The sequence below is a fragment of the Notamacropus eugenii genome, chromosome 3, assembly GCF_028372415.1.
Source record: "Notamacropus eugenii isolate mMacEug1 chromosome 3, mMacEug1.pri_v2, whole genome shotgun sequence".
Classification (NCBI taxonomy): Eukaryota; Metazoa; Chordata; class Mammalia; order Diprotodontia; family Macropodidae; genus Notamacropus; species Notamacropus eugenii.
This window is the reverse complement of record NC_092874.1, coordinates 284,667,538-284,679,546: the sequence shown is the minus strand read 5'-3', so window position 1 is coordinate 284,679,546 and position 12,009 is coordinate 284,667,538. Positions and strand designations below refer to the sequence as shown.

The 12,009-nt window shown below is 43.9% G+C and overlaps 1 protein-coding gene across 8 annotated transcripts in view; it reads right to left on the bottom strand.

The window, feature by feature from the left end:
* CHPT1 (choline phosphotransferase 1) overlaps positions 1-12,009 on the bottom strand; it is a 58,855-nt gene that overhangs the window by 16,881 nt on the left and 29,965 nt on the right. For all 8 annotated transcript variants that reach the window (XR_011977376.1, XR_011977375.1, XR_011977374.1 and 5 more), the window contains exons 3-8: positions 10,485-10,626; positions 6,590-6,674; positions 4,581-4,712; positions 3,203-3,361; positions 2,556-2,681; positions 1,687-1,797 (exon numbers count right to left, since the gene is read on the bottom strand). Coding sequence is in view for 3 of the 8 variants with exons in the window: in XM_072655726.1 (XP_072511827.1) it covers positions 1,687-1,797; positions 2,556-2,681; positions 3,203-3,361; positions 4,581-4,712; positions 6,590-6,674; positions 10,485-10,626 (755 nt within the window). In the remaining 5 variants the exon portion in view is untranslated. The remainder of the gene's footprint in view (positions 1-1,686; positions 1,798-2,555; positions 2,682-3,202; positions 3,362-4,580; positions 4,713-6,589; positions 6,675-10,484; positions 10,627-12,009) is intronic.

Sequence of the window (12,009 nt, the reverse complement as noted above, 5' to 3'; positions counted from 1 at the left end):
TAAATATTTACATGAAATACATGGAATTTTGATTTTACATTCTTATTCAAGTTTAAGCAATATTGTACCTATGCACTTTTTTACATGTAGCACATGAAATCTATAATCACATTTGGATTTAATGAATACAGAATTGATTAGCACATGCTTGAAAATTATTTGGTTAAACATGTTTTATTCCAGAATTACTGAAAATCAAAAGGATCAAAATGAATAATGTGCCCAAGAGGAGGAGAGGAGTAACTTTTATCTCTTTTCATATTTTCCCTCTCCCCCCAATTTGAGTTTTTCTAGGCTAGTACAAGTCCATACAGATTCTCTGTGGTAGTTTACAAAAGAAGTTAATTTTTACATTTTGAATTACGGGGAACATTATTCTTTCTGCAGAATCCTCTAGAGGGACATAGCTTACTGTCTAGTCAAAAGTCCAAACAAACTTTCAGTTCTGTTTCAGAATTAGGAGGGGTAGGGTACATATTGACTTTACTCATTTGGGGGCAGAAATGTTCAAAAGTTCTTTATAACTAGCCTGCTGTAGGACTTCTTATCATATTTAGTGTAAGGAGTGTTTTCTCCTTTGAAGGGAGGACAGATGAGTTTATATTAATTCCGTGCAAAATCAGCCTTTTTTCCAGCTTGTTAATAATACATGAAATAGTTCTTTGATTATCTAATTGCTCAGACTGGGACTAGTGGGCAGGTGGCATTTGTAATAAATAATGAATAAATTTAAAAGGGCTGGGACAATAATTTAAAAGTAAGATTATCAGTTAAAAGCTAGCATTCTGTTGAGGCATTGCTACTCAAATATATGGCCTAGATTTTAAGAAGTAGGATTATTTTGCTCTAGTGGTTTTTAAATTCTACTCATCTGTAGTCAGTTCTTTTCTTTGGGTAACACAAATCCAGTAATTTCTGAACTCTGTAGATAATCAACAATAATTGTAAATCATTGATCAGATCTTCTGTTACTGGAAAAATATTAAAAGACTTAGGAACTAATCCATATAGGAGCTAGTCATTTCTTTTGTACTGGAACAGTGATTACCTTTGCATCTGTTAATAGAAAAATGGAAAACGGTGCTGGGTTGACAAAATACTGTCTTGGCAATACTATATTTAACTTGAGATACACATCTTTACCACCTTTTTGCCCATTTATTAAGACAGCATTATGAGCCATGCACGTGAGATGTGTCTAAAAAGTGAACAGCCTTTTAATTCTTTGTCGTTTTAAATTCTGTCAGCCCTGAAGTTTTTGATCAAAAGTTTTTTGACAGTTAAAAAAAAAAAGAGCTATTACTTTAGCTCATTAACTTCTTAGAGGCAAACTTTCCTGATTCTCCCATACTATAAATGATGAATTTTCTCTGTTCCCAGCCCAGTTATGGAACAGATTTGTGCTTTAAGACCAAGCCTCAATGATGAAAAAGAATATACATATATACATATGGTAAGGGCTTTACAACTGAAACAAACACACAACAGAATCTGCATGACTTAGCTTTATATTAAAAATCTTATCTGACAGTTACGGCCACATTAACGTGCTTTTCAGGACTTGGTTTTCTTGAAAAGTTTCTCATCTGTATTCCTAAGAGCAGGGGTTTCCTTCACTCCTAGGGTTTCCCTTAATTGCTTCTCCTCTTCTCCTTGGGCTATTAGTCAGTCATTATGGTTTTGAACCTGTTCGGGTGCATGAGGAAATGGAATCCTGAAGACTTGTAAATGAAAGTGATTTGCAATCTGCAAGATGACACCAGTGGAATATCTCAGCAAATCAAGTGAAGAGATGAGCTTGAAAAAGAAAGAGACAAAACCTATCACCATCCATGTAACAAAGTATGTTTCGGTGCCTCAGGGTGGCAGAGGGACAGTGTGGGAGACACGCACTTGTACTTGGAGTGTGAATGTCAACTTAGGCAGGAAAGGAGAAAGGATATGTAGTTACTGATTTAATAACCTAGTTTTACTAATAAATGAATGTTCCCTACCAAACCGAATGAGATGTTAGTGGAGGCACAAAGGCAAGAATCAAGACTTGGAAGGGACTTCAGACTCACCTTATCCTTGAAGACTTGGCTATTTCTGGATGAAATCACCAAGAAAGGATAGATATGAAAAGCATAAAGTCATATCAGAAAAAGGAAATTAACTATAATTAGAGACCAGCCCAAGGGCCTTCTTATAAGCCATCTATTGTTCACAGGGTTTAAAATGCTTGGTGTAGGGAGGAAGCTCCTTCCACTCATGCAGATCAGCAACTCCACCATTGAAGAGTAATAGTGGAGAGGGGCAGACCGGAGTTCAAATCCCACTTCTGACACTAGCTATGTGACCAATTTCACCTCTCCTTCATGCCTTGGGCCAGTCAGAGGCGGATGGAGAGAGGACATGGATAGAGATGCATGGCAGGGCTGCTTGTAGCAGTAGCAGCAGTTCCCCAAGGGCCTGTGCTGTGGAGGTAAGAGTCATGTGCTAGGAGCACAGGAGGGGAGGGAATGGGATGTTGTGTACAAAAAGACCAAAAGCTTAGCACCAGAGTGCTCACTCACCATTGCTACCCACAGAACAACGTATTCGTCTATAAAATTGTTGAAGTACTGGTCCAAAAACAGAAGACCTGGCCCAATAAATGCGGGGTCCTGTAGACTTAGTTTACTTTTGGTCATGTGAGCAACCTATTTAATAAAAAGGACAAATGAATGATCTAGAAATTAGCTTACCTTTTATTCTAAAAAAAAAAAAAAAAAAGTCTTCCCATTAAGACAGACGATTCCAAAGATCACTTAGTGCTTATACTTCTGGGGACATTAGTTCAACTGCCTTCCAGAGATGTCTGGCTTATTCAGTTTATTTGTATCTAAGTTCCCTAAGATAAAGAAGGTTATCATGAATAACTCAGAGTCAATGAAGGAGTTGAAATGAGATTTTAGATGTACAGTCATGTAAATCTTTCTCTACGAAATGGTTCCTATTTTGTTACAGTTTGATTCTTAGAAGTCAGATTACAGAATAACTTTGAGCAGTGAGTGGAATGAGGCTGTCATGGTGACAAGAGGGCTTGATAAACACAACCTACCCATGCTATATCCACATGTCACTCAGTACCCTGGCTATCTGATCCAGTTAACACATACACACACACAAACACACACACACACACATACACTTTTCACTAAACTGCTTATCACCAACTTACCACCAATTTTTGTGTGATTTTGGCATACACACACCCAAACATTAAAACATAAAGACAAGGATGTCTTTCAAACAGCTGGGTTGCAGATTTTTTGCAGATCATTATGGCTAGAAGAATAATTAATCCTATATGGATGCCAGGTGACAGAACACTGGTGCCCTAAAGAGAAAGCAGGAAGTAAGTTTTTGCAGCAATAACTTGGAAGTAATAGTAATTCCTTATTCTTTAAACATCTAGTGGGGGTATTGGGCATCAAGTACCACTGTTACTTTAAAAAAATGAATTACCCATGTACTCAAGCTACAACTTCTCAACCAACCTGAGAGCTTCTGTGTGCTTACTCTGAGCTGTAAAGTGTTAAGTTGCAGGACAGTCTGACAGCTTACAAAGCATAACAAGGGAACGTGTTTTACATGTTTCATCTGAGAGCTGTCCTTCACAATCAGTGAAGGAATGATTCAAGAGGCTATTTTATACACTTATCTCAGTGATGCTCAAAATGTTTTTAGACCTCCTCTTGTTACTGCCTTTAGAGCCAGGTGACAGTGAGGACAATCACATTCCTTTAAAATCACCCCTTTTTAGCAATGGGCTCTTCCTTTCACAAGCAAGAAAGGTATCACTTACTCCCCAGGCTCAACCTTGATCAAGTTTTGGTGGTTTTCTAAAAATCAGAAGCTAAAGCTCTTCCAAAGAAGGGGGTGACAGGCCCTGAGAGCGGTTCTCAAAAAGATGTTTGTTCCAAAGCTATTTTGAGCAATGGCATCGCTGATATAAGCACTGTGCTTTTTGAGGTGACACCAAGCCCCAGGGCAGGCAGGTCTGGTAAAGAAACCAGCCACACTTTAGAAGGGCAAGTCAGGGAACCCCTCGAGGGCTGTGTTCCTCACAGCACAGGTAGAATGCAGCATTGTCTAGACAGGTCTCTGTGAAATTGAAATTCACTTTTTAAAAAATGGTATTTTTTTCCAATTACATGTAAAGACAGTTGTAAGATTTTGAGTTCTAGATTTCATGAAATTCATTTTTAAAAGTTTCTCCACCATCTTCTTGGGTGCTGTCTCACACCTTCCCTCCCCCAATTGAGGCACATGTAAATAATAAGAGATCCACTTTCACTTTCCAGCAGAGAAGAGTGATAAAGCATCATGTCTAAACCCCAGGGCCTTTGTGCTCCCCTCCACAAAACTGCTTCAAAAACAGCCTCAGCCACAGCACATCAAGTGTCAAGTCACATAAAATGGGTGAGGTCCTGAAGACCTTTCTAGCCCTCAATCTTCAGCTCCTGTGACGCAGAGTATGACTAACCTATTTGTAAAATTAAGCAACAACATGAACCTCAGTACTGTAGGAAAACAATGTTTTTTAATTGTCTTACTGCTATCGTGGATCCATTCTTGCCAACTCCACCACTGAGGATGCTGTGGAAATAATTAGAACAGGAAAAGAATACTCCTGCTACTATTCCGAGAAGAGGGAAAATCTTCAGTTTTATTTCAATCACAGGGATCTTTGGAGGGGGGAAAAGGAAAAATAAACTTTAGGTATTAGGTATAACAGCATTCAAGCTTTCTTTAGAGATCACTACACTCTGGGGTCCTTTATCCTTGTTCAAATTAAAACCAAACCTTCAGCTTAATGAAGCTGATATTTTTCTTGGCTCTTTCATTGTTACATGGAAACAATCTGTTCCCCCACATTCTGCTGCATGTACAGAGTTACAAGGGCAGACAGGTCATGTTCAGGCAGCAGTTAATGGAAGTTAACATGAAAGGGAAGGCAAACACCACCAGTGGGCTTCATACAGACAATGTGCCATGGTACATACAGGTACATACTCATGTGTACATGAACATTCTGAATCACAACATATCCATCAGTAATTAATAACATGGTTATTACCTTCTGGCCACCAAATGCTGCTTCATGAAAGCTCCCAAAGGCAGCAAAAGGGTTAAGAAGGCAAAAGGGTTAAGAAGAAAAGTTGACAGTGAATTCCCACCAGTCCTCTCTTTAATACTTCAAAATAACAGCAATCTCATTTTAAAAATCTGCTGGTGCTGATTCTGCCAAGTGCCCAGCCACATCAGAAACACAACTGGGAAAGTTAGCCAAGTCACTGAGCAACAACCATTCAGTACTAAATGGTGCCTCCTCCCACCCGTGGAGGCCTTTAAAACCAAACCCCCAATCCAGCCCACGACCTGAACCCTGGCCTGTTCCCAAGACCACCCTTTCGTTCCCTGTGCCCGATGACAGAGGGCCCAGGGGCCTTCGACCACCAGCACCCACTGGCTGCCAGCTCATCCTGTGCATGCACCGTCCTCACCATCTACAGGGAGGAGGGTCAGGCACCAGCTGCCATTGCTAGAACACGAGTGCCTGGTCTCTTGTGAGCATGTGTGTGTGTCATGGGCACAGGCAGTGGATGGCCATGCAACAGATTTCTGCTCCATGATTGCTTCTAAGAGAAATCCTCAACTTGTTCTTATCAGTGTCACGCTGACCAAATAATCAATGTGCACCAAAATCACCAAGAGGACCCTGTATGGAGTCGGAGGAGGGGAGCAGTGTGAGAACAATGTGGGGAGGTTCAGGGGGCGCCAGACTTGCCTCCCCTTCACTAGTGTTCAAGAAATTGGGTACAGAGAGGACTTAGGAAACATCTCCATTTTGTTCCTAATAGAGCAGCTAGCTTTTTACTAATGTAAAACCTTCTGCTGGATTTACTCTTTGGAAAAATAGATTCACGTTAATGAATCTATCACTTTGGGCCTGAAAGAGTACTATCATTTAAATTTTATCAGGCAGAAGGCAGGTTTTTTCCCTCAGTATAGTATTGATTACAAAAGGGCAAAGAAAAGAAAAAGAAAAAGGTATCCTCAAAATAAGAACCACACTAAAGGAGAAGCAGCAGGTTTCAGAGGCTCATGTGGGGAGCCCCTTCCGCTGATGCAGTGTCCACCCCTCCCACTGCCGAGGTGGCTGGCTGCATCTTCCTAGTTTCCTCCCAAACCCAATGTATTCCTGGGAAGATCCCAGCCTCCAGGGCTGGTATTCGCTTGTCTCTGGTTCTTTCTTTCTCTAGGACCAGCCCGCCATTTCTTCTAATTACAAATATCTTCATCTGAGATTTTACTGCTTTACCATCTCATTCAGCAGGCAGGCAGCTCCCGCTGCCTAAGGGATCCTTAGCACCCTCTCCTTCCTTCTCTGCCTTTCTACCATGGTAACTGCAGGTCACCAGGGCCAGCTTCTGACCCGGCTCCCCACACTCAGGCAGGACACGTCAGTGCAGTCAGCGTAACTCAGGCTCATACAAAGGAAAATCAATACATGTCTCCCCAGCTAAGCAAAAGAGCTAAAAATATGGATCAGAATACTTACAATATAATCCCACATTGATGCTCCTCCAAATGAGGTTAAGAAAAAGACAAAAACTATGGCTAGCTGAACTTCAGTTACATCCACTCTAAAGAGAAGTGGGAGGAAAGGAGGGAAGAAAAAATACAGAATATTTACAAATATGCAAATGAACAGCTTAACATGGGGCTCCAAATAAAGGTCAGCATTTACCAAGTAAGCACTCACTGGGTGCAAAGTCCTGGAGAGCTTTCAGAGAAAGTCTAAAGGTAAAGGTCTTTTTGTCCTCAGCATTAAATGAGTGACTAGCAGTGACTACCGGATTCACTGGAGCCATCTTTATTATGTTCAGTCCTTACTGTGTGCCCAGGACAGTGCTAAGCAGAGGGCTCACAAACAGTCCCTGGTTTCATGAAACTGACAAAGAACTCATATGTAAAGTGTCACCTGATAAATGCATCGAGGAGTTGCAAAGGAAAGTGCTGTGGGAGATCTAAGGGGGCAGCAGTTAGCACGCAGGAGGTTCAGGGGATGCTTCATGGAGTTTTCATCAGTCTGGCTTTAAACCAGGGGGAGGAATTCACCAACTGAAAAGGTCAGTGGACATTCACAGCATGAGGCACAGCAGGGGGTACAGACTAGTCTTGTTCAGGTAATGCATATGAGAACAGAGTGGGTAAGGTGAGGGGGTTGGATCAGTGGTGGGCAACCTTCAGCCTCGAGGCCATGCAAAAGACCTCTAGGTCTTCAAGTGCGGCCCTTTGACCAAATCTAAGCTTCACAAAACAAATCCCCTTAATAAAAGGACCTGTCTGATAAAACCTGGACTGAGGCAAAAGGCAGCACTCGAGGATGTAGGGGGCCACATGTGGCCTCAAGGCCCTGGCAGTGGGTGCGCTTTGGAGCCTGAAAGGAGAAGAGGACAGAGAAGGGAGGGAGGGCCTGTGCTAGGGTGGGGTGGATGGGACTAGAAGGGAGGAAAGCTGCAAAGGGAGAGTGGCTCAGGCCTCCCAGGAGGGCACAGAGGGGGCAGGTGCCATCCAGAAAGCACTTAGGAGATGAGGGCCAGAAGCTGGCTAACAAGCAGCAGAAAGATGTGCTGTAGCCAGCTACCCATGGGGTCTAGATTCAAGACCATGAGGGCCCCAGACGAGTCCTGGATAGCACCCACGCTGGAGGAGCGAAGAGTAAGGACCAATCAAAGGCAAAGTCATCTTATTTCCCACACATGAGGGTGCCGAGGAAGTGGGGGGCACTTCAGAGCATGGTGCGGTAAGGAACTTGGGGCTGTTTGGGAATATCTCTCTCTCCTTAATAATGGGAGGAAGATAACCCAGAGGGCGAGACTGCCTGGGGGACCACTGCCAGAGGGACAGTGGATCTTATTTAATTCTTACAAAGCCAAACAGGCTGGCCCTGTTCTCTTCACGTGCAATGCCATTTCCCCACTCCAGGCCTTTGCCCATTCTGTCCTCTCTGCACCTTCAAGACTTTACCTCCTTAGGTGGTAATTGTATTTAGTGAAGGCTCAGCTCAGGTCGCAGCTCCCACAAGAAACCATCTGCCCTGATCCCCATGGATGCTGGTACACTCCCCTCAGAAACCACCCTGTGTCTGTTTTATATTTGTCCGCAGAGATGCTGTTTTCCCTCAATAGCATCTCAATGCAGACTGTCCCCAGATGCAGACATCCACCCTCATCTCTCTAAATGCCTCTTGGACATCCACTACTTGATGTCTCATAGACATCTCAAACTCAACATGTCCAAAAGAGAATCATGATCTTTTCCCCAAAACCCCATGCTATCGGTTGCCCAGGCCTATAACCTTACTCACCTCACATCTCCAGTCCATCACTGGCTTTTTCTATTTTCACAATGTCTATGAGGTATGTTTTCAGACTTTCTTCCCAGTCTATCCCAAAGGCCTTTAACTCATTCCCTAGCCTCAAGTGTCTTCCCACTCCTGTCCAGTCTCCCCTCAGTTGTCTGGCCACATCATACCCCTGCTCAAGGACTTCCAGTGGCTCCCTATCGCTTATAGGATCATTTCCTACATCTTCTCTGAATCCTTCACATTCATTATTTTTTATAGTGTTGGATTATTCCATGACATTCCCATCCCACAATTGGTTTAACCATTCTGGAGTCCCTGGGTATGCACTTTGTTTCCAGTTCTTTGCCATCATAAAAAATATTCTACATTCTGGTGTCTCTGAGACCTTTCTGCCTCTGACCTCATTAAGGAACGTACCTCCTGGTGGATTCTCTTGGTCAAAGGGCCTGGTCACCTGATTCACTTTTTAAGCCTAATTCCAAACTGCTTTCCCAAAGGGACCAGCTCACAGCACCAACAGAGTACACATGTGCCTATCTTTCCATGGATCCTCTAATACCAACTATTTCCATCTTTTATCATCTTTGACAATTTTCTAGTTATGAGACAAAATTTACATTTCTGTTATTACGGGTGATTTGGAGCAGTCTTTCATAGGGTTGTTAATAGTTTGCAATTTTTCTTCTGAGAGTGGTTTGCTCATACCCTCTGATCAGTTTATCACTGGTGAACGAATCTCAGTCTCACATATTGGATGCTGGACACTTCTCCCCCAGGCCTCAACTGATAGCTAACCTTCTTATGCGAGCTGCATGGATGTTGTCTGTGCTTCGTGTCCTTTGTGATTACCTCTCTTATTTGGTTAAGAACTTTCTCACTAGCCACAGCTAACAATTTCATTCTTTAAAAAATGTTATGATTTTGCTTTCAAATTCAGGTTGCCCATCTTGAAACAACAGCTCATTGTGGTGTATTGTACAAGCTGCTGGTTTAAACCCAATTTCTGCCAAACTGTTTCCAGTTTTCCATTCATTCTTATCAAAGAGAGAGATGATCTCAAGTGATACGTGATACGCACTGTTAGGTTACACATCTATTTCTCTAATATTTTACAGCTATGCTGTATGGGAGCAGACTCACCAAGCTCATCCACTTAAGAAATGCCTGTTGAATGAATGAGTTACACATGAAACAGTGGACCAGGCAATGGCTAACCAGTGTTCCCAAATCAGCCTCGCCCTCCCTCCTTACTTTCTTCTCTAGGGGCTCAAAGCTTCTCTGGTTCTACGCCAGAAGGGGCAGCAATTCATTAGACAGACAGCCCTCCTTGCAGACCCAAGGCAGGGAAGTTAACAGTAAGACAGGAAGGGTGGAGGTGAGTCCCTGCTACCCCTCTCAGGGGAGCTCCAGCGGCCTGGCCAAGAGAAGCACAGCATGGTACTCATTCCCCAGGCCCATAAAGAGAAAGGCCCTTGGAACTGGCCACCAAAACGGGGCTCTTTTGTGAACGTGTTTGTCAGGAGGAATTCCAGCTTAGGGCACCCCGGCTGATACCGAAATCCAAAAGAGATCCATCCCCTAGATTTCACAAACCAGCAAACTATCACGTAAACAACTGCTTGAGCACTGAATGCTGCTTTCGAAATGACCCAAGTTCTTGGGTTCTCCCTCCACGCTGCAGGTGCTCAGACCAGGCCGGGGGGTCTGCACCTTTTCTGTGGGCTCCTCAGGCAGCGTCTGCAGATCTCGGTCTCAGAACCCCTCCTGAGAGGCATGTGTTTAAATGCATAAAATAAAACAGCAAACACCCATCCTGGTGAAACACAGCAACCCAGATGTTTAGAAGAACAAGTACGAATTTGATCTCTCCAGGCTAAGGATTCCTGGCTAAAGCATGACCTCGGATTCACATCCATCAACTCTGCCTCTCTTTAATACGTCTGGTAAGAGGCTGGGCAGGGAGAGTAACATCACTAGTCATGGCATGTTCATCTTCCGTTGGCGTGGATAAGTGAGGCCTGGGAGCTGATCCCCAAGGTAAATACCACATTCTTCATTATGTACTAATGAACAAAGTACTTACTTTCCAAATCTAAGCACTCCGGACACGTAGGTTTGCCAGTGAGCACAATAAAACATGAACATCCCAACAAAACAGCAGAAAAACAACCAGTCAGGGTTTGATCCCAAGCGAATGGCGATGGAGGCTCCAAGAGACACAAATACTGTGAAACAGAGAGTGGATGGACAATTAGGAAGCTGCTTAAGATGACTGATATAAAACTGATAGTGGACCCCACCTAAGAGCGCGGGTGAGCATGAAAAGAACCAGGCAGGGGATTGTTCAACCCAACTCACTTCTCTCAGAGGCCTGCATGCACCACGCATGCACATAGGTACCAGGGCCCTTGCAGGACTTTGCAGAGCTCAGAGTAGAGGCAGGGGAGTAATCCAGGTCACTGAACCATCAACACAAACTGTCGGGCCAAGGTAGAAGGGACTCTCATGGATCCCTCAAGCACATGTCAAGGACAGAGAGCCATCCCTGCAATACAAACTACCAAACCTCAGGGTCTCAGCTGATGCAAGTGACAATTAACAGCTGGCTAAATTAGGAATATGAATGACAGCCCCTCATGAACTGGTCTTGACATTTCACCCCCACACTCACACAGGGGCCCTCATCACCTCTAGCCTCAAAGCTGGCAGTGGACTTCAGGCCACCCTGGCTCCAGTCTCTCGACACTGGAATCTCAGCTGACTATTTCTTCTTCCTCACTTTTCCATCTCCTACCTCAGTGCCCTTGCACAGGTGGCCTCACAGATACTGTTCGAAGGCTAGCTGGCCTGGACCGAGCTGGCCAGGATACAAGGGGAAAGCAGTGCCTGGTCAGACAGAAACGTAGGCTGGGTTTTGTAGGGCTTCAGAACCTGAACAGAGGAGTTTCTGTTTTATCCTAGAGACAACAGGAAGTGCTGGAACCTGAGCCACAATTCTTTAGTATTTTATTACTTAGTCTCCATCTGAGTCTGAAGTTTTTCTTCAAACAGCCCTTTATTGATTATATTTATCACATTGTGGTTGGTAAAGGCTGAATTTACTATTTCTGCTTTTTTGCACTTATGTTTTTTATTTCCTTAGGCCCTACCACCCACAGTGGGAGGAGCAGAGCTGAGAAAAAGCACTGTACTTCTTTGCCCTTCCAGCTGTGCTGCTGACTTTCTGCCTTGCCTGGGGATGTCCTTCATCCCCTGCCACCTTCTCACCCAAGACCATCCCTCTGTTGTGCCAGCACTCTCTTCCCATTGTGGAATTCTTCCTGGGGCCTCCACCAACCTGCATTCTTCTCCTGGCTGTGCTCCTGACTTTGCAGACTTCCATACCAGGCCTGTGGGCTGGACCTTCCCCTCATCCTCAACCCCTTCCCTCCTGCTTTCCAGCTCCTTTGGGGGGGGAGGGTTGTCTTCCCCTATTAGGGTGAATTAGATGGAAAGCTCCCTGAGGGAGGAAGCCAAGATGGAGTAAAGTCAGCAATTTGGCTGATCTTTCCCATCCCTCCCCAAAAACAAAGAAAAAGGAGGCTTCTGGAGGCCAGGACTGTCTGCTT